Source organism: Scleropages formosus, chromosome 4 (genome assembly GCF_900964775.1).
Source record: "Scleropages formosus chromosome 4, fSclFor1.1, whole genome shotgun sequence".
NCBI classification, from domain to species: Eukaryota; Metazoa; Chordata; class Actinopteri; order Osteoglossiformes; family Osteoglossidae; genus Scleropages; species Scleropages formosus.
In genome coordinates this window covers 22,503,607-22,530,074 of record NC_041809.1, presented here as the reverse complement: position 1 = coordinate 22,530,074, position 26,468 = coordinate 22,503,607, and the positions used below count along the sequence as shown (strand labels likewise).

General features: G+C 41.1%; 1 protein-coding gene across 1 annotated transcript; it reads right to left on the bottom strand.

Annotated features, from left to right (window-relative positions):
• Positions 1 to 7,729: 7,729 nt before the first annotated feature.
• tlcd3a (TLC domain containing 3A) lies at positions 7,730 to 17,599 on the bottom strand. Its single transcript, XM_018755101.2, has 5 exons — positions 17,436 to 17,599; positions 13,491 to 13,574; positions 10,145 to 10,364; positions 9,375 to 9,470; positions 7,730 to 8,743 (listed from the first exon to the last, which is right to left on the bottom strand). Exons 1-5 carry the CDS (start codon positions 17,558 to 17,560, stop codon positions 8,441 to 8,443), a joined length of 828 nt encoding a protein of 275 aa, XP_018610617.1. The 5' UTR covers positions 17,561 to 17,599; the 3' UTR covers positions 7,730 to 8,440.
• Positions 17,600 to 26,468: the final 8,869 nt, after the last annotated feature.

Genomic DNA, 26,468 nt, shown 5'->3' with positions numbered 1-26,468 from the left:
TTGATAACAAGTCAGCAGGACAGTGTCATTCATTATAAATGCATCAATAAATGAATAATCTCATTTGTTTATAGTAGTTTAGACTAGTAGAATGCCTTTCTATCAGGAATTGCACCATTACCATTGCTACATGGCAAAAAAAAAAAAAAAAAAAAAATATTCAACAGCAATTACTATGACAAGAGCTCAATACATTAAAGCATTAAAACATTGATTGATATTTTTCCTTAGCTGTGTAAAACTGGGGGTACATAGCAATTCTGGGTAGCTATGTAGTTTTTCCACCTACAGAGGATTTTCTTCCTGCTTGAAGATGTTTTTATCTCCTTTCCTCCACTGCTTTCCCATCAACACATGTGTTTTTACATGTTTTTTCTTTAATTGCCCATGTTCCCATATGTAAATGTACCAATGTAGATGAATGATTGACATTATACTGTATTTTGTGTCCTGAGGCAGCCAAATAGGGAAGTGTGTTATATAAAAATAAACAGAATGAAATAGAATATATCCCTAAACTGGAATATTAGTACAAGGGACACCATTTCAAGACATCATAATCATCACATCATTCAGATGTGTTTTAGCCAGCAAAGGAGCTAACTTGTGTCAAAGAGTGATTTTTTTTCTCTACAGGTATTTTTTTTTTTTACATTGAATTACTAAAGAATTACTGAAATAACATTGTTCCAGTAAGCACTTAAAGCCTCCACCTGTGGACTCGAAGGGCTCAGGCTGAATCCCACCTCCTACCGCAACACACGAGCAAGAAACCAATCCTGAACTGTATAAACTATAAAATAATTTTAAGTAGCTTAGCACTGTAGGTCGCTTTGGGGAAAAGCCAGACTACTAGAGAGAACTGCTAAATCTCTCACACACACACACGCTGCCTGAAACCACTTATCCCAAGCAGGGGTTGCGGTGAACCGGAGCCTAACCCGGCGGCACAGGGCACAGGGCTGGAGGGGGAAGGGACACACCCAGGATGGGATGCCAGTCCATTGCATAGCACCCCAAGCAGGACTCGAACCCCAGACCCACCAGAGAGCAGGACCCAGTCCAACCCACTGTGCCACTGAGCCTCCCGTACTGCTAAATCACTATTTGTGATTCTAACCTTGGAATAAAGGAGTGTTTCACATTTCAGGTACTACAGTGGAGTGTGTTTTGAATGCAACAGCTCCCCCTTGTGGACAAACTGAACTCCCCATTCAATGACACAAATACTGTACTTAGAACAGCTCAAGTTTAATAAGCTAACATTTATTCTAGCTTATACATTAATGTATTCATGAGCGATGGAGTATTTTGAATTATTAAATTAGAGCGATTTTAAGTTTGTTTTCGGTGTCTTCTGGAGGGCTAAATTTACTTTTTTGTCCAAGCTGGTATACTGCAAATGCGCTGTTTTCACACTGACGGTGAATGTACAACCTGCTTGGCATATTTGCTACATTAAAACAGTACAAAAATATTAAAGGCTTTCAGTGCAGACACACAAGAATGAGGGAATAACACCAAAATGCTGTACTGTTTGGACATGATTAAAAGAACAGCGCAGTATAAATTACAGTATAAAGTGTGGTGTAGGTTAGCCGTCTTATAACAGCTTCGGGTGGACTGCAGTGATCCCACATGTAGTGCACAAAGTTTCTTTACCAGAATCCTCAGGTCTTCCATCAGTTGCACACTTAAGACAGTTCTTTAATAAACTAAATGCACAAAAGGATCAGATTCATAGGTGTCATATGAACGAGGGGGTTATAGGACATATAAACCCCTAATTCACCCCCTCAACGTTCAAACGGACCTGCGTGCAACTGAACTAACTCTTCTAGTACTATTGCTAACTAATTTTTGTCCCCCAAACACCTGAAAAGTTGCATTTTAAGTTGCTTTCATGGTAGTACTTACTAAGCCAGGACCAGCAGGAGCTCTTATACGTCAGCCATCGTGGGCAGCAGCTATTCTTTGGAGTTACAGGATCACGAAGCCATTTTCCCTCCAAAACCAAAACCCAGGACTGCCTGCTGAAATAGCTGTCATGAGCTATAAAAATTTTCGCATCCATTCTTTTTACTTTTTCCCCTCTTTTAGTGCATCTTTGTAAGTAAAATACTATTATAGAAAAAAAAAAAAAAAAAAGTGCACATAATTTGTCACAGTGATCTGATTTTTTTCCACTGTCATTAACTGATTGAACCGAGACCTTTTTTCCAAGGGATAGAAATATCAGATAATGAGATTGCTTTACACCAGAGTAAATCATTTTAAAGTTAAGTAATCTCACTAAAGTAATTTAGGGTTAAAACCTTGCTCAGTTGTACTACAACAGGAGCAGAGATACAAATTGGCAACAGAAGTAACCTGCACTTCCTGCTGCCCTGTTCAGTCCTATTGGAAGCATAGCTTTTGATAGTGACTAAACCAGTCCAAAGCCCTTTTACAAATTAAAATTTACCAACTGAATCAAAATATATACCCAAAAAGTATACTAAAAAACAATAGACAGCCACTTAAAAGGGATTTATCAAATCAGATTTATTTTTCTTTAAGGGTAACGATCAACAAACAGCAGCAGAATGATATTCTTTATCGTATTAAGTTAGGTATGTTCAATGCATTCTTTTTCAAGAAGAAAGTCCACAAAAGGGTCACTGCAAACAAAAATACTATATATGTATATATCAAATAAGATATATAAATATATATGAAAAATGATAATGTATCAATATGTAACAACTGGCAGGAAGTGTTTCAGGCTGTGAGTCCCCTGGTTGGTTGTCAGCAATTAGAGTCAATTACTCAGCCAAAGGGGTGAATTGTAACAGGTTGTATGAAGAATTTTAACAGCAACGCACAGGACTGAAAGCATAACAATTGCCTTAACGCCACCTTTAAATCTCAGTGGGGAGGGGGGGAAAAAAAAAAAAAAAAAAAAATCAAGTTGCACATTGCATCAGAGAACAAAACAAAGAGGGGAATATCTCCTCAGTATATGAAGAATCAGGACATGAAGACATGATAAAACGGCAAAAAAAGAAAAAGAAAATTCAAATACAGAACCAAGAACAGGTGATATTCACTTTATACTATAATTGAGGAGAGCAGTTGTAGATAGTGAGTCTGCCTAGCTCATCCTAGATTTATAGATGTCCTACTTTAGTATTAATGCCACCTTTTGAAATTAATTTGACAAATACAGCCACAGCCTAACAACACTGCCTGCAATCAATTATTCAATTCCACCTGTGGGTGTTACAGAAAAAGGCACTGTATATGAATTTGGTTCTTTATCCAGAGTTCATATAAACCTTGATTGTTTAATCACCACTCCTCACCCAAAAGTATATGCTAAAATTGTCAAACATTGTGCTGTCAACATCAGACTAATCTCCCACAGGAGACCGTAGATTAAACTTCTGTTACCTTGGCAATGACATTCTTAACCCTACCTGTCAGATCACTCCACATGCTGCTCAAAATGCTGTTAAAATGTGATCAATCATGTGAGCTACTATTGTACTGCTCAGTAAAGTAAAAAAAAGCTACGATACAGCGTATGTATTCAGAGTGTAAGGAACGCACACCTTAACCTAGTCAGGTGGCGTGCAAATACAGCACTGGAAAAGGAGCTAGTGCTCTCACTTCTGGATGGTGGGGTGACAATGTGGAGATGAGTCATTCACAGAGGAACCACAGAAAGGTGCTATATTTGAGAATCGAAATTTGAGGGGCTTTCTTTAAACATTACTAAATAAAGCACCTACAGTCTTTGGCTGACCAACCATCAAGGCTACAGTTTCATGCCATGTCAGTTATTAAATCAGTTAATTCTAAACTCAACATATTCCATGTTTTTAAATTCAGCTTTTTTAAATAAACTTGAGACATAATTATGAGATGCTGACATAGTATCAAACCCTGAGCTAATAATGTCTCCAAGACATTAGAGATACGACAGTTTATTCAAAAAAAAAAAAAAAAAAAGAAATCTAAATCATAGCATTAAACTGATCATAAAAATTTGCCATCACATTCTGAAGCCCTGCTGAAAGTCTTTCAGAGGAAGCTCCACCTCCACCATGAAACTGTCCCACAGAACCCTGAGACACACTGGCCCTTGCAGAGTAAAGTGCACACCTTGAGATCATACCTCCCCTTCAGGAGTTAATACTAAATCCATACTTAAAGGGATCTTGCTTCAGCATTACAGCAGACAGATCTTTTTGTCTAAAAAGGCTGAGGAAGACAAACCCATAAACTTGTATGTTAAGAGGCTGCTCAAATGAAACACTGTAGTAAAAACAATGTTAGTGATATTTCAGGTGGAAAGATACCACGCATCATTGTTTGAAATGCAATGGTCAGACCAACTTGAATCACACTCATTAAGCTGTGAGTTAAATTCATAAAGACTTAACAGAGGAAAACCTGGTTCAGTCCAATGCAATAAATGGTGAAGTGAGTCACTGAAATAAGTGTGGCTGACAAATGTTGGCTAAAAATGACAAAGAATAGATGTAAGGACAATGAAAATCATGAGGGATGTGAGAAACCACTATTTCAATTCACAGCATGTAAAAAAAAAAAAAAAAAAAAAAAAAAAAGGCAAAAAGACCCTAACAGGTTACATACTGTGGATGTACTCAATTGACTTGCATGTGATTGTTAGCTGGTCCAGGTGGCTGATTAACACATATGATCTAAAGAGATGAATGGCAAGTTAGATATACTGCCAAATGTCAAACTGAGAGAAAAACATTCTTTTCAACTGAATAATCTCATATACCTTTCACCAACTAATTCTATTGTACTGTTCTTCCACATTCCAAAAACTGTTAGAATTAAAAGGAAGAACAAGAGAAATAACAAGTTTAAAGAAAAACATGTTAAGTATCTAAGTTCCATTATCTGTTCCATGAAAGGCAGGAAGATTCAAAGTACGGAATATCTATGACAACTGTCACCCACTGTTGTCATCACCGCACCTGCATTACAGATAAACAATCACAGATGATAGTAAGCCTCCTAGCATTTCAGTGCAACAAAATCCTCAGACCCACCTGCTGACCACCAGGGTAAATTCAGCACAAATGCAACAGATAATTTCACTATGCAGAAGAACCAAAGTTAGAATTAACTCCACCTTTGGGAATGAATTGCTGGAGAAGGTGCTGCAACAGTGGTTTTTCCATGCCGACAGCCAGCCCCCCTTCCTCTGGCTGAGTCAGGAGGGTCTGACAGCTGCTGTAAGCACATGCAGCACTTGCTCTCCAATTAGAACTGAGCCTCTCTATTAGTCAAACAAATACCTTTCACACAGAACCCTGGAGCTCAGGACAGTGCACCAAAAAGCAATTAAGTCATTTTTGCTCACTAAGACACCTCCATCTCACAAAACCTTGTCAGCTGACAGTCAGGAAATGGTAACCTTCCAAAACCCATAACAGGATCTAGCCTTTCCTGATCACCCGAATGACAGTAAAATTACCCTTTCTGCTGTATCTCGTAATACCCTTCACAAAACAGAAGAAGCATGTACCACAATATAGATTAGTTGAATCTGCTTTCTTCACAATGCTATTGTGAAAAAGTGAGGACATATTGGGCCTCTGAAACAGTTCACGTCATTGTCTGGGCACTGGAAGACAGCCATGGCACAACTCACATCACAAACCCCTCTATGGCACCCACGCCATCAGAGACAATGGCCCCTCCCCTGGTGCACAAGAGTACTGGCTAGACAATTCAGGCTCATGCTGAGCAGACACACATAGACACAGGATGGAGATGTACCAGGCTGTAGCTGCCAAATGAAACATACAACAGAACTTTCTGCCTCGCCCCAAGAGAGACTGACCTCTAAGCAGAGAGACTGGAGTCATGTAAGCCACAGTCTGATATCAACTGGACCCAAGAATGTCCTGGGCCTATTCTCAGAGGCTAGGAGTCAATGTTTCACACATAATGGAATACAGTTGTGACATCAATAATGAGTCCAATTTAAAAATAAAAAAGGAGAAATCACCCAAAACATACAAGATGAGAAACTCAAGTGATCGCTTTGATATTTTCAAGATACAGGCTTGGTTTTTAAACTATTTTAAAACTGGCTGGTTGCATCACAGGCCACCACTGTGCAACAACACTCAGACCTACCTGAATTCATTCTGTCACTGAAAGCCCTGCACAACCATGTGGTAAAGATATGGGAGTGTGGAAAGTCCATTCAATACTAAGCACATTAACTGTTATAAGACTCAGTCCAACTTCTAAAAACAAAGCCCAAAAACACTAAAGCCCACTCTATAAATTAAAATAAAAATCTTAGGGCTACTTCAGTAGTGATATTCTGTGCAATTTCTATACATTTAATAACTTCTATAAATATTGCTCCAACTGCTCTGTAATTCAGTTTATAGAACAATGGTCTGGGCTAACACCTTTCGTCCTGTGGTGTTAAAAAAGGAGATGCATACATTGATGACAGTTCCCAAAGCCAAAATCATTCACATGCATCACGGTGCATTCATTATTCATTCAGTGTCAATCTATTTTAGGTTGGAGTACAAGATGTGAAAGTATTGATACCTTGTGAATAAAAAAATAACAGTGACCAAGAAGTCCTCAAAACTTTCTCATAAACACATTTGATAGTATAAGTCCTTAAAAAAATTAAAAAAAAAAAAAGTATGCTTTCACCAAAGTTTCTAAACAGTTAGATTTGCATTAATGCCAGAAAATATGACCCTGATTCAATCACAGTGATAAGCTTTTAAGATGGGACAGTCAGTAATTTATGGCTTACAACCACAGAGGCGCCACACAGTGGCCAGTCATAAAACTTACTGACTGTACCACATATATGGGAAAATAAACTGCAAAATACAAAAATAAAATTGTTAAACGCACATTTAAGGTTCATGAATTAAGTAATGTAACAAATCTGAGTATTCAACAGAAATTACATCTGACCTGCTTGCCATGTTTGATTGATTCAAGGGACTGATGGGGAAACAAAAGCACAGCAGTGAGACAGACCTGAAACTTCTGTTATCACCTTGTCTTCAAATGGCGCACATTAAATCATATTGGTAAGAAACAAATAAGGTTACTGTCAGTTGCAGCCTCACAACTTTCCAATGAAAAGATATATATTGTTGCAATGAACTACATGCAGTTGTTTGGTGTTTTTGCACAAGCATCAAGTGGTGAACTTCCCTCCACTCTGTCTGTACACTGACAACTTATTGCTTTGAAAGGGGCACTAAGAGCTACCAATGCCCTGTGAAAACCTTAAGATTGCAGGAAAAGTTTATGATATGGGAGAATTGGGTACTCATATTATGCATATGATTGATGAATCACAGAGTGCTGATGTGTAAAGTACTACTGTACTTGTAAACATAAGAGTATGACCTTATTTAACAACCCTGGCAAGTGTACCATGCACCTGCAGATCAAGAGCTTGTAAACAGAGCACTAGGGAAGCGCTCACAGACATCTATCTTAACAAATACACGAAGGGTGCAGTACCATTCAGGGGGCTAGAACAATTAGTGGGTGTGTCTTATAATGAGCAAAGCTGAAACATTAAAAATGCTGGTGAATTGTATTTTCATGGATGCTTTCCTGAAGACAACCTAGTCCCTTTTACTTGACATACATCAGAAATGGCAAGTTAAAAAGTGTGTGCATTCCAGGGAAAGAGAGAGAAGGGGGAAGAAAAGAAAAAAAAAAAGAAAAAAAAAAAGAAGATGTACTGTTCCCAAATCATAACTGAAGTTACGAAGGTCAAAAGAGTGACAAAGCTTTGCGAGATTCTGCAGTCTTACTTTCAGCATGTACAGCAGAACAAGGACAACTGGTAGTGTCTGCACAGAGAACTGCCTGACAACTACAGAGAAGAAGAAATGGAAAGGGGGAATAGGTGATTAATTACAGAAAGAGAGTACAGGCAGGAGAGAATAGTGAGAATTTGAAATAAACTAATAAGCCACAACATAAATGGCTTAAACAGTATTAAGCAAAGGTCTGATAACCCAGTCTCCCCTTTCCCTGTGGCAGCACACAAAAACCAGACATTTTACCTCTAAATTTACACTCCAATCTCTCCATCCTTTGGGGACAAATAAAAAGGAGGCAAGCGTCTCATCCAACCTGGATGAATGCTCCCATCAAAAGGGCCATTTGCATAGATTCTCCCCCCTGAGTTACTTCACATTTCTGGATGGAAGATGACAATGAAGGAAACAGGAGAGATGGCAAGTATAGAAATAAGGAGGAACCAGAAAATGTCAGTAGCAAGGTAGAAGGGAGCAAGAAGGTAGATCTAAAGGCAAACAAGGCAACAGCAGTAGCAGTATTAATAACATAAGTAATGCAGTTGCATTATTAGATGTAGTAGCAGTAGCAATGGTGGCAGTAGTGGGATCTATTGGTCTTCCATGGGGTTGTCTGTGGTGACGGCAGAGTCTTGTGCCTTGCCCTGGCGTTGGTACAACCGGTAGCCCTTCCGGCACAGTAGCACAAACCAGTAGACCTGGGGTGCCAGGATGAAAAGACTGCACAGGTTGAGGGAGAAGGGCAAGTGGAAGGGCACACTGTACAAGGAGATGCCATAGTGCTGGCCATACGCCCAGTACATGTAGGGGAAGAGCATGATGCGACACACGAAGAAGGTCAGTAGTACAGCTACACCGTTGGCCTTGTGCACCCAGCAATTCTGGAGACCCAGCTGGTGGATAGGTGGAGAAAAAAGGGAATTGTTACAATACATTTTACATTACCATTTCAGTGTAACTTAATGAAGCAATACACTGAACACATTAAGATTAAACATTAAAATTCTCCCTTTTCTTAGAGTCTTCTGTAGTGCCACTAGAACACACTGCCAATAAAGAAATGCCCACGCATTTCAACTGCATCAGAAGGTAAGGCGAAACAGACAATGCTTATTTTAATTTCCACCACATACCACTGAAAAAGTAGTGAAACTAAAGCAGCTGAGAAAGTTTACTTGTAGCATACTATGGAACTGCCTGTGACAGTCATTTTAGTTTTCCTGTACATCAGGGAGCCAAGTGCAAAGACATCCTAAACAGATGACGGACTGAATTTCTGAAGAGAAAGCACACTGTGTTACTGTAGTAAGGACAGCCTATAAATGAAATACTGTTTTGACTCATTCAACAGTCCAAACATAGAGGAGTGCAGCATGTAAGTTTGCACTACCGTGTAAACTGCTTTAAAGCCTTCCTCCTATTCAATACAGTATTGCTGCAACTGAACAGAGAAGTGTTTATCACTGACAAACCTTTTCCCGCTCTGGGGGGGAAGAGTGTGGGTACACAGGGTGCTAGTCTCACCTGTATGAGGATCTTCCCCAGGGAGACAAAAGGAGTACTCAGCTCTGTTAGGAACAGGCATCCGATAAAGTAGTCCCCCTGATCCTTCCTGAAGAACTATGTTGAAATGGGAAGAAAGGTCAGCATTTTTTATCGACGTCTGGAGGGCTTAGAAAAGAAGTTTTGGCCAAAAATATGCAGAGGGGAACTGCTGCTGTACTCTTAAGTATTTTAAAAAAAACATTACTCACTCACTCCCCCGATGCACAAACACACACCAATGGAACAGTGACGTCAGAAATAGGACCTGCTTCGCATGATAAATAAAACATTTGAAAGAACCCCGAGGACATGGTCCAAGAAACAAAGCAGTAGCTTTGCTGAGTGCAATGTGTGTAACATGACACCCTACCACCTCCGTACCTAACAGACTTCTGTTCATGCAAAGGTGTGTGCTAGTGTGAGAGAGAAGGGAGAAGTACAGGGGCAGTATCACCCCAGCAGCTGGACCTAAATTATGAAAAGGCTAGCTGGTAAGGTGATATCATATCACTCGACAGCTACTCCAAACAAGAGGCTGGGTTTCTCCTACTGTGGCCTTCTGGTTATACAAGAAAGATGCAGCTTGCATGTATGTTTACTTGTCCTCATGTGGATCTGTGAGCCTTATTTCCTCAAAAGTGTTTTGAGTTGAGAAAATGTTTCAACATAGGTTTTTATGAGGCATGAAGGCAGGAAGAAAAAGACAATAGATGGTGAAAAAAAAAAAAAAAAAAAATGTATAGTCTCACCAGTGTGATGGGCAGAAGGATGGTCAGCAGGGCGATGTGATGTAGCACGAGCAGGAACTCACGCCGGACAAATGCGTTGACTGTCTGGAAAGAATGCTCCTTGTACTCCTCATGGCCTTTGACCCGGAAGCGGTAATAGTGACTCAAATACATGGCATAGATGTCGTAAGTCATGTATGGTACACCAAACCAAACCACAAACTGAGTGGCCAGCCAGTGCCTGTGACAAAGGGGCGATAAATGGTGTTTTTCAGCGGGCGAGTGACAATGAAGCATCTCACACATTAACAAACAGACAATCCATTCTCCATCTCATTTTCACCTGAAGCAAAGCCTTAGAAGCACTTTACCCATTAGAAACACAAAAATTAACATGACTTTTATTAAATCAAAAACAGGATAATTTCAATGCCAGAAATCCCTATGTCATAATCAGTCTACCTCATAGAGTCATTTACAAATGTTTGGGCACCAATGATCAAATTTCATGTCTTATTGATTTTCTAAGTGAAAAGAAGTTAACACAGCCTCTGCTGGGAGCAAACAAAAATGACAGACCAGACTGGAAGAAAATAAAACAAAATATAGCATGTACATAAGTTTGGGCACCCTGTCAGTTAGTACTTAACACCATCTTTGGCAGAAATCAGAGGTTCCAAAAATTCCTTAGAGCCAAACAGTCTTTGCATTCTTGTTTTAGGATTTCACCCCACTCTTCCTTGGAGAAGACTTCTACCAACCAGCTTCAATAACTGCTTGTCCCAAGCAGGGGGGCACATCCTGGACGAGACACCAGTCCATCGCAAGGCCACAACTAGGCACCCAGGCACACAGCCAGGCGAAGGTACTAGTTTAGACATATTCCTAGATCATCTTGCATGTTGGTGGCGCAGCAGGTAGCATTGCTGCCTCAGTACCTGGGCACAGTTTCCAACCCAGATCAGTCTGTGTGGAGTTTGTATGTTCTTCCTGTGCCTGTGTGGGTTTCTTCCAGGTGCTCCGGATTCCTCCCATTATCCAAAGACATGCAGTTCATCTTAACTGGCAATGCTATGTTGCCTGTAGTGTGTATGTCTGTGGGCATGCGTGTGTTAGGAAAACTCACCCCAGCCTTGTGCCCAGTAATTCTGGAATAGGCTCCAGACCTCCATGGTCCTCACCAGGACAAGCTGTTTGTGAAAATTAATGAATGTATTCCACAACTGCATGCACTATGTTTCAGATGTACCCACAGATTGTCAATGATATTCAAATCTGGAGAGAGCCATTAAGGCCATTCAGTTTCTTCACTGCCTGAAGGACATTAGCTTCCATGATATGTTGACAGTAGAATCCATTCTTCGATCTACCGGCACAATATTTCCTGTACCACTGGCTGCCACACAACCCCACAGTACAACAGATTACCCCACGCTTAACAGTTCACAAGGTGCTTTTCTTCAAATGTTCTCCTTCTCCACCCCCGAACACATCTTTAGTGAATGCAGCGAAAGAGTTCAGTTTTTGTTCCATCAGAATACAGCACTTGGTTCCAAAATGCCTCTCTGCCTTATCTAAGAGTCATGTTATATACATCAGATGTTGACTTTTGTGATGAGATTGTAGGCAAGAGGTCCTTCTGATGACTCTTCCAAGCAGATCATGTTTGTGCAAGTAACACTGTACAGTGGAGAGGTGCACCACTACACCGTGCCAGCTAAACCTTCCTGCAGATTTTTTTTTGCTTTACATACCTGACCAATTTACAAGCAGTTCTATCAGCTCGTATCTTGAATTCAACAGTTCTCCATAACTTCCCTTTCTTAATGACATTTTGTCTAGTGGAAATTGCAAACAGGAAGCATTTAAATATCTTTTATAGCTTTATCATGCTTTATAAGAGTCAATTATCTTTATTTTCAGATCCTCACTCAGCTGCTTAGAGGACCCCATAACTGCTGAATGTAAGCACAACACCCTGACAGGTTTGAAGGGTCAGAAAATGTATTAAGCTCTGGAACTGTCTTCACCTGACTTTAAGACAAGGGGGTGCGGTGGCACAGCAGGCTTGGCCGGGTCCTGCTCTTTGGTGGGTCTGGGGTTCGAGTCCTGCTTGGGGTGCCTTATGACAGACAGATGTCCCATCCTGGGTGTGTCCCCTCCCCCTCCAGCCCTACGCCCTGTGTTGCCAGGTTAGGTTTCGGCTCACCGCGACCCCACTTGGGATAAGCGGTTTCCATCAATGTGTCTGTGTGTGTGACTTTAAGGCCTAATGAGTCATTTAGGGTATGAGATCTTACAAAAATGGTAGCGGATCAACCGGAATGGTGCCCAAACTTTTGCACGCCACATTTTATGTTTTATTTTTCAAATCTACTAAATTCAGCAAATATTATTTGTGCATCAAAATTTAGAAAAATCTGTCATATCTAATAGGGGGTGCAGTGGCGCAGCAGGTTTGGCCTGTGCCTGCTCTCTGGGGGGTCTGGGGTTCAAGTACCGCTTGGGGTGCCTTGCAACGGACTGTCGTCCCACCCTGGGCATATCCTCTCCCCCTCCAGCCTTGCGCCCTGTGTTGCCAGGCTGGGCTCCAGCTCACCACGACCCTGCTCGGGACAAGCGGTTTCAGTCAATGTGTATGTGTATCATATCTAAGTTTGCTGCCTCCAGATGTTTTGCTAATTTATTTTCACCAAAACATGTGATTTGACTGGGGGTGCCCAAACTTTTGTACATGACTGTAGCTAAACACAAAAATACTATGCTTTGATATATAAATTTGACACATGCTTCATTCTGCATGAGACATACTGTATAGCACAAACTCAAAATGCCCATTGCTTTGCCATCCTTCAACAAATAAATTTCAGTGGCAAGGATTATATAAAAATGCATCAAGGTCTACAACAGTTTGAGTACACACTTGCAAAATGTGCAATATTTACACTGGGACAACAAAGCAGACTGATATACTTTGTAGCTGTGGAACGGGATAGTAAGATAGATTGTATAGTTAAAGAAAATGATCCCTCCCACATACCCCTTTTCTCTTTCACCTCCATACTGTAGATGGTGAATAGGTCTGGGAATGGAAGAGACTAGCAACATCTCTGCTGGGCATGCGGGAGGCAGGGCATCAGAGGCAAAAAAATTGAGAAGGGTGATGCTTTAGCTGCAAATTACTGGAAGCTTCCATAGCTAATGGAACATCCAGACCCCAAGATGACAGAGAGGAAAAGCTGAACACAGGTCATTAGGTGGCATTTCACACGCACCCATGTCTTTTTTTTTTTTTTTTTTTTTGCTTCTGGCAGAACATCAGATCACATGTGGTTGTGGAGGGTTGAGGTGGGTGAGTGTCAGTTACCTGTCTGTTATCACATTGTTGCAGGAGGAAACCACAATTATTCCAGCTGTTGTGGCCATGATGGCATGGATAGTGGATACCAACCTGGGAAAGAGGGGGCAATGGAGACAGAAAATGTAGCTAAATATATGAAGATTACATTTTAATGTACTCTGGAGTCTGTCAATTAACAAAGCAAATCCAATATTTAAATGTGTCTGAAAAATTCAGTACAAAGCTTCACAGCAAAAGTCCAAAATTATTAGTAAAATATGTCTGTAAAACAGTTCCTGTATTGTAGAGTGTTTCTGAACAGTTGCCATACCACATAAAGCCCAGTTTTGTGAAACTCATAACAGTTTTTGTTTGGACAGGTTTAGACAACCACAGAACTGGTTCATCTCTTATCTGAGGCTGTGTTGTAGTTTTAATGAACTTTCTATTCAAGAATTAGTCTATGCTGTTCAATGGTTACAAGTAAAGCTCACTATGTGTTTTTGGCATATACTGTCAAGACTTTTCCATGTTAAAGAATTTATTTTGAGTGTATTTCAATGAGAAATTTTAATCTGTATAATTTTTATACTTCTTTTCAAACGTTTTACTTAATTTTAACATGTTAACAGCAAGCAAAATGTCACTCAGTCTATACATATAAAACAATAAAAGAGCAACTTCCATATAACTAAATAAAAATGTGATTTATACCTGTGGGATAAAATCCAATACAGGAATAAAATCCTGTTCTTAATATACTGAACTACAGAACACAGGAAGTACCATCAGAAAACTGATTTTTAAAATCCGGCACGAGACAGTACTGAAAATTGAAAGACGGCCAATTATGGCCAAATATCGTTAAGTAAAAGTACATAGTATTGAGTCTGAAATTATGTAAGCATCTTTATAATTGTGATTTGTCAGTTTTCGTATGATCTGTCATGTCTGTCCACCCCTTTTGCATAAGTATGTATGTAGGTATTTACTCATGAAATGTATGAAGATTTTCTTGAAAACAAATGCACAAGATTTAAACAGAGTAAAATATAACCAGTTTAACAACTAATCTCTTTTTAATCAGATGGCAAACTTAAGCAAAAATTTTCTTAAGTGACAGCCATGCTTTTCAGCAGTATCATTCATGTGACAAACTAGGAACCCTCAGTCCACTGATTTTAGGCAGGAGTTGAGCCCTGGATTACCCTCTCCTTCACTGGTGTCTGTTTCTTTCTTTCTCTCTCGCTCACACACACACACACACACACACACACACACACACACACACACACACACACACACACACACACACACACACCATGCCCCACTGTCCCCTAGGCTGGATACTGTCACAAGACCCAGCTTCGCACAATTCACCCTTTGTATTTTCTTGGTTTTTTGGGGGGGTGGTGGAAGGAAAAGGTTGCTCTTAGTTCTTTACTTTGTTCTTTTCTAACATTCAGAGCTACAGGATAACCTTGATTTCCTCTCAAGAACACAGTGTTTCTATTTGTCACCATTTATTGCAGCTGTGTACAGCAGACTAAGTTCTCTAATGCCCCCCCCCCCCCCCCCCCGCAAGCCCACCTGATCCCTCCAGTTAATGAACTGCTCAGTAACCTGGAGCCTGAGTCACACGGGACAGCCACTTGTGGCTGAAATGGAAAAACCAGCACAGCTCCCCCAACACCTCCATTATGCAATAACATTTAGCATTTACAGTCTTTGCCATCTTACGAAGGTAATACATTCCTGAAAAACCCTTTGTACAGCAAATTCTCTTAACTTAGATGTAATTATCATTCGTTTCGATAGTAAAAATTTTTTATGCAATCCTGAGCCACAACAGTGACAACTATTTATAATAAAATAGCATCAAATCCTGTTTAAATAGATACATACAATTACTTCAGTAGTCAGCATAAGTTATCACAACGCAACATAAGGCAATTTCGCTTGATTAACTAATACTGTATGGCTGTCTACGTACACTCATTCATCACTTTCGTAGCTATTGCATACCATATACATGACATACACAAAACATATATACTCAGTTTTTCTGTATTCTTTCCACCTCTAACAGAAAATGACTGAAAACTCCCTCAGAAAGTTGACGTGGTGTCTTGCAACTCGTGCCATTTCATGTGTGCCACAGCTCACGATGTGTTATATTACATTTTTCTTGTGTTTGTGTGACTTTCTTCCCAAAGATGTGTTTCAGGTGAACTGGTGACTAAATTGCCTATAGTGTGTGGGTATGACTTACTTAAAAGTGGAGAATGCTTGCACAAATTGCACCTTTCTTGGTTCTGAAAATAGAAAATTAAACACGGAAAAGCTGTCGCTACGATTATCCACCGAATCAGAATGAATGGCACTATATCAAAATGCAAAGGTGCTTCGTAATTGTAAATTTGCCAGGCAAAAACAGGAATCAGTCCATAGCGGAGTCGCAGGGCTCGGTGGTTAAAACACATTTAGACAATTATGAAGTGGTGACCTTGTGTCCCCTTTGGTATTGGGGTGATCCAGAGACCTTTCCACCTTTCACACTCATGACTGAGTCCTAGCATCAGCAATCTATTCAGACAGCAAGGTCAGGTAAAGGTCAAGCCTTCTTATGCTTCAGTTTCACACACACTGCCATCTCTCCACTTGAGAAGACAGGTGCCCAAAGGATTTGCATACCGTCCTTGAGTTTGGAGCAGAGCTTTCCAGGGGCTTCAGACAAGGAGAAAGACAAAACAATGTCCACTTCTAGACACATGAGCTGAAAAATCTGCCACAACCTGGAATCAAGTCATTCAAGAGATGATGAGAAACCAACAGGAGGTTTTTTTTTCCCCCCACGCTAAGTGTACACACAGATATGAACCCAGAGTTAAGAGTTGTTTTCACCAACTCGCCTCATGGAGGGGTTTAACCCAATCGGGGAACTCCTTATAAACAACCCAGAAGGGCTGTTACCTTCTATAAGAGAGGTTTCCAAAAAGTAAACAGAGCAGTTGCACTTGTACAAGTAAAAAGTTCACAAGGCGATTCATCCCAACACTTAAATGCATTCTCTGCAACGTTCCTCAAAAATATTCATTGATAATTTTCACCTGTATAGAAATAATATGTATATGAAAAACTTATCAAAAAAATACTTCACACTGTGGAGTTTTATTTATTTATTTATTAATTTTTTTTAAAAAGAAAAATGTTACTGGACTGCTGTTTTACCGCATTTATAACTACTAAGTCAGTGTGGCATATTGCATAACCTTAGCACTCCGTCTTAGGAAGATTATGGACAAGGAGACTATTCAGCACGTTTGGACACACACAGGGCCCTACACATGTGTTCATAGTGTGTGTGTGTGTGTGTGTGTGTTTATCGATATCATAATGTCATAAGTAAACCAGAGAGACAATCTGTACAATTTATGCATCTGTAAATCTGTGTGCATGTTTGTAATAGTGTTGATCTAAGTGTGTGTGTCACTACTATTAGTGCCAGTGTGTATGTGCTTGTCACTACAGACAGTGCGTGTCCGAGCGTGTGTGTCACTAGTGACTGTGTGGTCCGAGTGTGTGTGTCACACAGACAGTGTCCCGTTAGATCAGCACGCCGGGTGGTCATTTCCCGGCGTCAGACTAAAGCTTTGCCACACTAAAACCATCAAGTTTTTACTGTTTAAATTAAAACTAAACAAGCGGGGTTCCTTGCACTAAAAACTGCGGAAACGCTGCTCTCCATTTGGCAGCCACTGCAGTTACATCTGTTGGCTCAATTTCAGTTTCGCCAGGGCAGTTTTGTCAGACCCTGTTGTTTAGGGAGAAACTACAGAGCAGGAAAACACAACTAGAATGACAGCAATTCACCTTCATTCTCATTCTGACGCCTGCTTACTCCCCTCCAACTTCGCATTGTACAATGAATACACCGGTAAAAATTTAAAAAAAAAAAAAAAAAGCGCTTACCTCTCGCTGACAAGAACCACGTCGGCATGGGTCCACTGAGTGAAAATGGACGGGAGCGCTTTCCTGAGGCAGAAAAAAAGTCCCGGGAAAAGCACGACGGCGCCGCACCACAACACTTGCAACATCCTCGCGCTGCGCTCGCGCCGTTACTCGGCTCGTCTCCTGCTGTGGATACGCCGGTCGGTCAGCGGTGAGGGGAGGAGTGTGAAGGGGCAGGACGCCGCGTTTTAATACCGCGAACTGGAATCCGCCGTGTGCGCTATAGGCTGCATTGACGCTCACACCACCAGCCAGCCACAGTGACCGTCAACACTGTGCTTTCCCTACCTCAGCAACAGCACGCTATTGTACACCAGGCAGGCGGTGGAAGAACTCGGTGATCGATTGCTATTCCCTTTCTGTGAAAAGCCGGTAACGGGTGCACTAAGATGACTCCACGTCCTCTAGACTATTTATTAAATTAAAACCTTAGAAAGTCTTTCAGTGCTGTAGCACATGTGCTTCGCAGTCTGCAGCGATCGCCACGAGTAACACCCAGCCGACTATTCATTAGCTCTGGTGATATGCCAAATCTAACGGTGATAAGACGGTTTAAGTGCCCCGCATCAGCCTGCTGTGATCAGCAACTCTGCGATCATCTAAAATGCCTGTGTGGTTCTGATAAGGCGAGTCGCAAACTCAGCACTACCAAGGGCGAGAGAGAGAGAGAGCGAGTCGGCACAACAGCGACATCTAGGGAGAGCTGACCTCGCGCACATAACGGCAGCAGCGCGCGGCGGCATTTGTGCCTCAGATACCGCGTTGTCCAGCTGTTTGTGTTTCATCTGCGAGTACACTGTCTCTAAATGCTCAGTGCTCTTTCTCTAAAACCAGAACATTACCAGCCTACATGAAATTTCTCATTGCTGGCTACGTTTTTATCCAAAGCAGCCATTACAGATTGATATAAAGCCACTCCAGCAGATCATGAGTTCTCTGCAGAGTAAATTGCGCTCAGCTTGCCAAAGTGCTCCCAACTCTCTGCCCCTCATCATCTCTCTCTCTGTTGACTTCCTCTGCCTGCCCATATCAAGTTCAAGACTCTGGTTACGGCATATAAGAAGCTTAAAGGATCAGCACCCTGATACCTGCAAGACCTGATCATTCATACACCCTTGCAGGACTGTTGCACCTCTGGAAGCCTGATGGCCTCACTCACAAGGGGTTCTACTGTGAAAGTTTGCAGATTCTTGGTTTTTGTCTCCATTGTGGTGGAATGAGCTCCCTCTCTTCCTCAGAGCGGCCGAACACCCTTCCTGCACTCAAGAAGATTCCCAGATTCCAGCTCTTTTCTCATCACATCATCTGTCACAGTCATCCTTGCATTTCCTGTCACACTCAGTTCTCTAGACAACTACTTTTGTAATGCATGTCAGAGGAAAACTTTCATATCAGACAAACAAACTGCTTTGATAATCCCGTGCCTGTATCTAAAGGCCTTTGCCTGTTGTTAATGTACTTTTGTTTACCCTGAGTTGTATGTCACTTTGGAGAAAAGCATCTGCTGAATAAACATCTGTAAATATATAAAGAGAAATATAATAAAAAGATATTTATTAGTACTAAATTCATAATCCACAGGAATTATATCATATTAGCAAAATGATATTAAAATTTTTATGGTCATGTGTGGAAGGGGGGCACGGTGGCGCAGCGAGTTTGGCCAGGGCCTGCTCTCTGGTGGGTCTGGGGTTTGAGTCCTTCTTGGGGTGCCTTGCGATGGACTGGCGTCCCATCCTGGGTGTGTCCCTTCTTCCCTGTGTTGCCGGGTTGGCTCTGGCTTGTTGTGACCCCGCTCGGGACAAGCGATTTCAGTCAATGTGTGTGGTTTATCAGTCTAATTTGCAAAGCACCGGGGACTCCAGGCTCATGTTATGAGTGAGATAATACATAATGTTGACAATCATCTACCACCACATAGCTGCCTACCTTCTCTGGCCCATGACTCTCACCCATGCCATTGCTTGTTACCTTATGCAATGTTCCTGTCAGGCAGCATGTCTGCTTTAACCATTATAGGTTTCCCTTGGGAAGTTCATTCTGACCGCTTGCCATCGTAATTAGAAGTAAATTAGGCCTGAATGTGTTGGTTGGATTGTCTACATAAAATTTCTGGATATTATCGTATTACATGATTTTTCAAGTATAGTATTGAAGATGTGTTTCTTATTCAATAACTTATTTAACCTGAAAAGAATGAACCTAGGAGTGCATTATTTTTCAAACAGCTGCATAGCTTGGACTAATTTATACCATGGCAGCTTAATTTTAAAAAAGAATGATACATGTCAAATTCTTTCTTAATGCTCTATCTGAATGAACGTCAGTAAAAAATACTGATGCATTGTATGTCAGTTAGGGGGTGCGGTGGTGCAGTGGGTTGGACCACGGTCCTGCTTTCCGGTGGATCTGGGGTTTGAGTCCCACTTGGGGTGCCTTGCGACGGACTGGAGTCCTGTCCTGGGTGTGTCCCCTCCCCTTCCGGCCTTACGCCCTGTGTTGCCGGGTAGGCTCCGGTTCCCCGCGACCCCGTATGGGACAAGCGGTTCTGAAAGTGTGTGTGTGTGTGTGTATGTCAGTTAGACCTGATTTTTGCTGTGGTATTATGAGGAGTTCATTTATTGCATTCAGAACCTCATCCAGTCATTACTGAGCATTTATCCAAACTATATCTGTTGTATATACATATAGATATAGAGTACATGGGGGTGCGGTGGCGCAGTGGGTTGGACCGCAGTCCTGCTCTCCGGTGGGTCTGGGGTTCGAGTCCTACTTGGGTTGCCTTGCGACGGACTGGCGTCCCGTCCTGGGTGTGTCCCCTCCCCCTCCGGCCTTACGCCCTGTGTTACCGGGTAGGCTCCGGTTCCCCGTGACCCCAAAAGGGACAAGCAGTTCTGAAAATGTGTGTGTGTGTGTGTGTGTGTATACAGTACATGTAAATATATATAATTTGCATTAATAAAATTACCTTTCATAAATGGGACAGCTGGTAGCATAGTGATTAGAGCTACTGCTTCTGGATCCAAAGGTTGCTGATTCAATCCTCACCTCTGGTTGTAGTACCCTTGAGCAAGGTACTTACCTTAAATTGCTCCAGTAAAATTCCCCAGCTGTATAAATATATAAATAGTTGTCAGTTTGTAATTGTAATAATAATGGTAACCTTAACAGTGTAAGTTGCTTTGGAGAATAGAATCACCTAAATAAATGTAATGTAAATGAATATTTCACTTACAGCACTTGAATAAATCATTATCTAAACAGGTTGGTAATCACTATAACCATATACTACTCTGTAATTACATACTGTAAAAACATACTAATTTTTAGCTTTAATTTAATTACTAGTTTGTCAAACTCCAAGTTCTAGGAACCAGTAGTAAAATCAAGAATCTCATCTGAAGAATCACCTTTTTTAAATTTTGTCAGTTTAAATAAAGGTTTTAAAGAATCCGAGAATGAAATCCTCTGCCAAAGTCATGGTCAGATATCAGGTCAGGAAAGCTTCTTAATAAAGTGTAACTCAGCTGGAACAAAGACCTTTGCACACTTGGGGTGACAAAGGCTGGTACAGAAAAACTTACACTACATGACCATCACCTCATTTTTAACTATCAAATATATGAATCCTTTAAAAGCAGCACATCTCATAATGACTATTTCTAAGTATCCCTAAATTTTATTTCAGGTATGAAAAGTATCTCCACCCGTGACTGACAGTTGAGGAAATAAAGCTGTGGGCATTGCTGATGTTCACAAACTTCTCTCCTCTGGTTCCCACAGTGAAAGTTTTATTTCACACAGCTCCTTGTCCTCATTGGTTTTGTAGATAGTCATACTTGTGTATATAAATATAATTTTATGGCTCCATCATAAAATACTGATATGAGCTTCTGCTCACTTACATCAGGCTGGATGGAGTTTGATCATTTGCTTAAAGCCCCAGAAGAACATACCTAGTTTGAGTGATGTCAAAAACAGGATGTATGAGGGATAAAAAAAGTTAGGATATAAAACTGTGCCACAGAAAGAGAGAGTACTAGAACAAGGGCGAGGGTAAGACACAGTCAGACCTAAAGGTTTGCTTCTTGTTTTCGACCGGAAAACAACTGGAAGATTTACACATACTAACAGGTACTTTAATACATTAAGTTCTACTATTTCTTCATCTTTCATCTTCCATTTTTTCGCTGTGGATGCTAACAATGTTCAGCTCTATAGAAGACTTTTAACAACCTTCAAAAGTATGCTGAGGAAAGGTCTAGCTTTTGTTTCCAGACATTGAATGCTTAATTTTTTGGCAAACAATTCACTGGTTGTCAGAGAGACGGATGTTATAAATATGGCATTTGATCTTTTCTTCACTGTATTCATTTATATTTCTTTTTAGAGGAAATATTTTCATTATCTATCCTTATTAGTAGTTAAATGTGATATAATATGGAACTTGAGAAATGTTCCCTCTTGGCTTTAATGACAGTAACCTGGGACCTGCTGAGGACACCATGTCTGGAAGCTTCCACACCTTTAACTGGATCCTGATCTGTGTAGGTGAGGTTCACGTCTTTGTTCCCAGACAGTCCTTTTGTCCATATCTCTTTCTTGTCAGAAACAATTGTCAATATTCTTGGTACTTCATATGTTCATACGAAGTTTTTTTTTCCTTCTATTCTCAGGCACATTCATTTTTGTTACCGAGGCCTCGTCCTCTCAGAACAATGAAATTTCGATGACACCAAGCTTAGATGGTACTTCCTTCAGCTCCAGTGTCTCTTTAGCTACCAAGAGCATGAGCACCAGCCCCAGTGACATGAACACCAGCCCCACCGGCATGAGCACCAGCCCCACCGGCATGAGCACCAGCCCCAGTGGCATGAACACCAGCCCCACCGGCATGAGCACCAACCCCACCGGCATGAGCACCAGCCCCATCGGCATGAGCACCAGCGCCAGTGGCATGAGCACCACCCCCAATGACATGAGCACCACCCCCAATAACATGAGCACCAGCCACAGCACTACTCACAATACAAGTCAAGAACCAGATAATAGTAAACCCCCTGAAGTGGAGTCCTCATCGGGACTCTTACCTGGGGCAGCAGCTGGCGTGGCTGTCGGCACCATTGCAGGCGTGGCTGTTGTGGGTGAGTGAGCTTTTCCCAAACCAATCGGTCTACTTCCCTCGTTTGATTTTCTGACATATGAAATACACTAGTGATTCTGACATATTAAAAAAGTTTGTCACACCTTTCTAGTATATGTTGTAAATGTATTAATTATCGCATTCCAAATGTCAAAAAAAGTATTTAATTGTGATTTATATGCAAAAGTTGATTTTTTTTCTTTGACAAGCTATTTAGTCACATCTTCTCTGCATGATCTTTGATTATTTTTTGTTACCTTTACTACTTCTTTTAATTAAATATGTGAGTTTTTGAATGAGACATAAATGTAGTGCCATCTTCTTGGGTGATTATGAAAGTGATCAGCAAAAAATATGTTTTAACTAGATTTAGATGTAATACACATTAACTAGCAAAAAATGTTTTGGGATATGTGATTTCCCAGCCAAAAACATTTACTGTTGCCCTAGGTCAGTCAGTGTCCATTGCATTTCCTGTTGGTTAGTATTAATGAAGGCACTTTGCCCTTCGCTCGGTTATACAGGTGGGGGGATCTTTGCTGGTCTGAAGTTCAGTGGGAGACTCAGTGGCTAAATGTGACTCAGATGACAATTTGTGGCAGTACAAGGAAGGTAGGTGGACTCTGAAATTATTCACTCCCTTTCGACTTTCAATGGCTCTTCCTCCCTCTCTCACTACCCATCTTTTGTGCTGTCGTCACTGGATCCGTTCCCTTGCGTACTGTTGCACAATTAAGGGTTTTTATTACCAAAGAGTTTTATGGTGATCTTGGAGTCGTTTTTAAATTTTGTTATTATATTCTTTATCACCATGCAAATGTTGATTACTTGATTTGTTGCTTCAGAGTGAAAAACTGCATCAGTGTGGAAGTGAGCAGTGCCAGGCTCAGTGTTGCTGTCTTCCTCAAGGTACCACTGGGATCGCAGAGCAACGATGAGAGATCCTTGATTCCAGACTGACAAGCTGCAGCTTTTGCCTTATATCTGTGCAGTTGTCCTGTACTTCATGTTGCACATTATTCCTAAAAAAAAGCATAGACTGAAAACTCCAGTGATTATTAAGTTACGCTACAGAGACACACAACAGACTCAGCTTGACACCAGATGTAATCATCCATACTTTCATATTCGTATTATAGAGATTACTCTTATTTTAGGGCTGTGTTGTTTTTATTATATCTGGTCTATGATACTGCCAGACAAATATATAAAATCTGTAAGAAGTTTAAACGAGACTACAATTCTTTTCTGCAGATCTCCTGTCTGTCTTTATTCTCCTTTTTTCACTCATCATACCCGAGAAATCAGTAGTCCTAAGATTCCATTTAGCATTATTTTCATATAAAATACGACGTGAAAATATTCTCAATTTTAAAAATGACTTGAAAGAATACCGCCTTTTGTTCTGATTGGTTTAAAAATCAATCAATCAACTGGACATTTAAACTGCTGCACCAGATTGATTATAGTATGTTGTAACAAATTAGAGAAGATATTTTACATTCATACAATTAGTTACTTGATACACGAAAAACTTTTGTGGAAAATACCATATGATGGTTTTACAACCATTGGTAGGTCATCAGCAAATATTTTGAATCCTTTACCGTATCTAGGTAATTTCCATTTATGGGGTAAATTGTATTTGCAATGTCAACATTACAGTCATCTGCTTCATCATGAAAATTACTTTTTTCAAAATGAGAGGTGCATGTCTGTGGCACAGGGATTGGTATCGCAGCAAATGCTGTAGCGTGGGGCCACTGAGCAGAGAGCACAGACGACAGAATGATCTCATCCAAACGACCTAGGTATCAGTGGATCTCAGCAGTTTGCTCCAGGACAAGTCACACTGGCACTTAAACACCTTCTGAGGTCTAACGGTCTGTGTAATCTGTGACAGGTAATAGGGATCAGGACACTAACAAGGGTAATAGCATCCACTTCAGATGAGTTGGAAAAAACATCTGATCCCTGCAGTGACCAGGCAGGAGGTGGTAACCGGTTACAGAGCTCTAGAAGCTGAGAAAGAGCAGCCTGCACAGCCTGCATCACTTCGCCTCTCCTCTCCTCACTGAGCAGTTGAATCAAATATTTATCCCCTCTCAACAGCTTCTTTCTAAACAAGATCCCATTTAATCTAGCTGAGCAGCTTGTGGAGCTGCCCCTCCAAGATACCATGTACAGGCAGGACCGGTGGGAAGGAGAAGAAAGCAGCAGAGGACATAGAGACAGCGAGCCTGGAGAAGGATGCAAAGAGGCACAGCGGACATAGGAAATTTGGGCAAATAAACAAGAAGAATGATTGACGAAGTGAAAATGTACAGTGAGGGAGTTTAGACTCAAGAGGCATAACAGGAGATGTGCACAAGGAGAGATGGAAAGCGAAGACAAATAGGGCAGGTAACACGGTATTTAAAAGATGCATATAAAGGCTGCAATAGACTGGGAAATTAAGGGTAAATCTTGGGGGAATTTTTCTCTTTTTTCTTCGAGGAGTGGCATTCTGACAGGCTTTTAATTTCGTGCAATTTTTGGCTTTCAGAATGATTTCTATTTGGTTTCTCAATTTCCCAGAGAGGAGCTGTTGTAACTCTGAAAAGCCAGTTAACCTGTATTTCTTAAAATACACACCCGATTAAACGGATGAAGCTATGAATAGTAAGGTTTCTGGGATAAAAGTGACTGGAACATAAATGATGCAAATAATGTCCTTAACTTGCGGCAGTCTGGGAAACTTTTGTCATAGTGTCCTGTTACCCCAGACACCTCCAGTCGGAGCTCTTGGGACTATGCTATTCTTCGTTACTAACAAGTAGGTTATTGCAAACGGATCATCTTTCTTTGCCTGGAAACACAATTTGCGCTGACACGGAGAATGCACACATGGCGAGAGAATTAAATGTGGAGGCCACTCTCTCTTTCTTTCTTTCACACACACACACACACACACACACACACACACAGCATGAGATTACACCTTGTTCCACATCTGAAGAGTAATCACTCTGGCAGGCACCTTCCTCTCTGCTTCAGATCATGCTTCAGACTCACCCTGGGCACTAAGGAGATCAGCCACATGCCAGCTTCATCGGAAGGTCACCTCAGACTGTACAGGTGACCTCTGCAACAGCTTCCCACTGTGCCTGGTTCAAATCACCCATTTCTTCAGAAATATCGGTGCATATAGTGGAAAGAAGCAAACTAAGTTTACTTAAGAATCACACGTCTGCAACTACGTCTCCCTTTCTCCTAATGTAATGAACAAACTATATTATAAATATAGTTTCTCTGAGATGTACTGTATGTCGCTTTGGAAAAAACATCTGCTAGATGAAGAAATGTAAATGTAAACATTTTCAGGTGAAGGATGAAAAGGATGTTAATCATTACAATAGCGCGATATTAAACGGTGTGACCTCCAAGGCAATATAATACACACACACATTTTCAGAACCGCTTGTCCCTTACGGGGTCACGGGGAACCGGAGCCTACCCGGCAACACAGGGCATAAGGCCAGAGGGGGAAGGGGACACACCCAGGACAGGACGCCAGTCCGTCACAAGGCACCCCAAGCGGGACTTGAACCCCAGACCCACCAAAGAGCAGGACTGCGGTCCAACCCACTGCGCCACCGCATCCCCCGGCAACATAATATTACCTTGTAAATCCCACACAGAAATGATTGTCCTCGGGATCAAGGTGCTGACCGCCAGCGGATCTACACAGGTATTGCACGTCAAAATTAAAATGATGGTAAAATAGATAAATGCAATAGAATTACCATGAGAATCATACCATTTTTAGAGGAAGAGCAAAAAATTTGGATTAAGTCAGTCTGTAAAGAGAG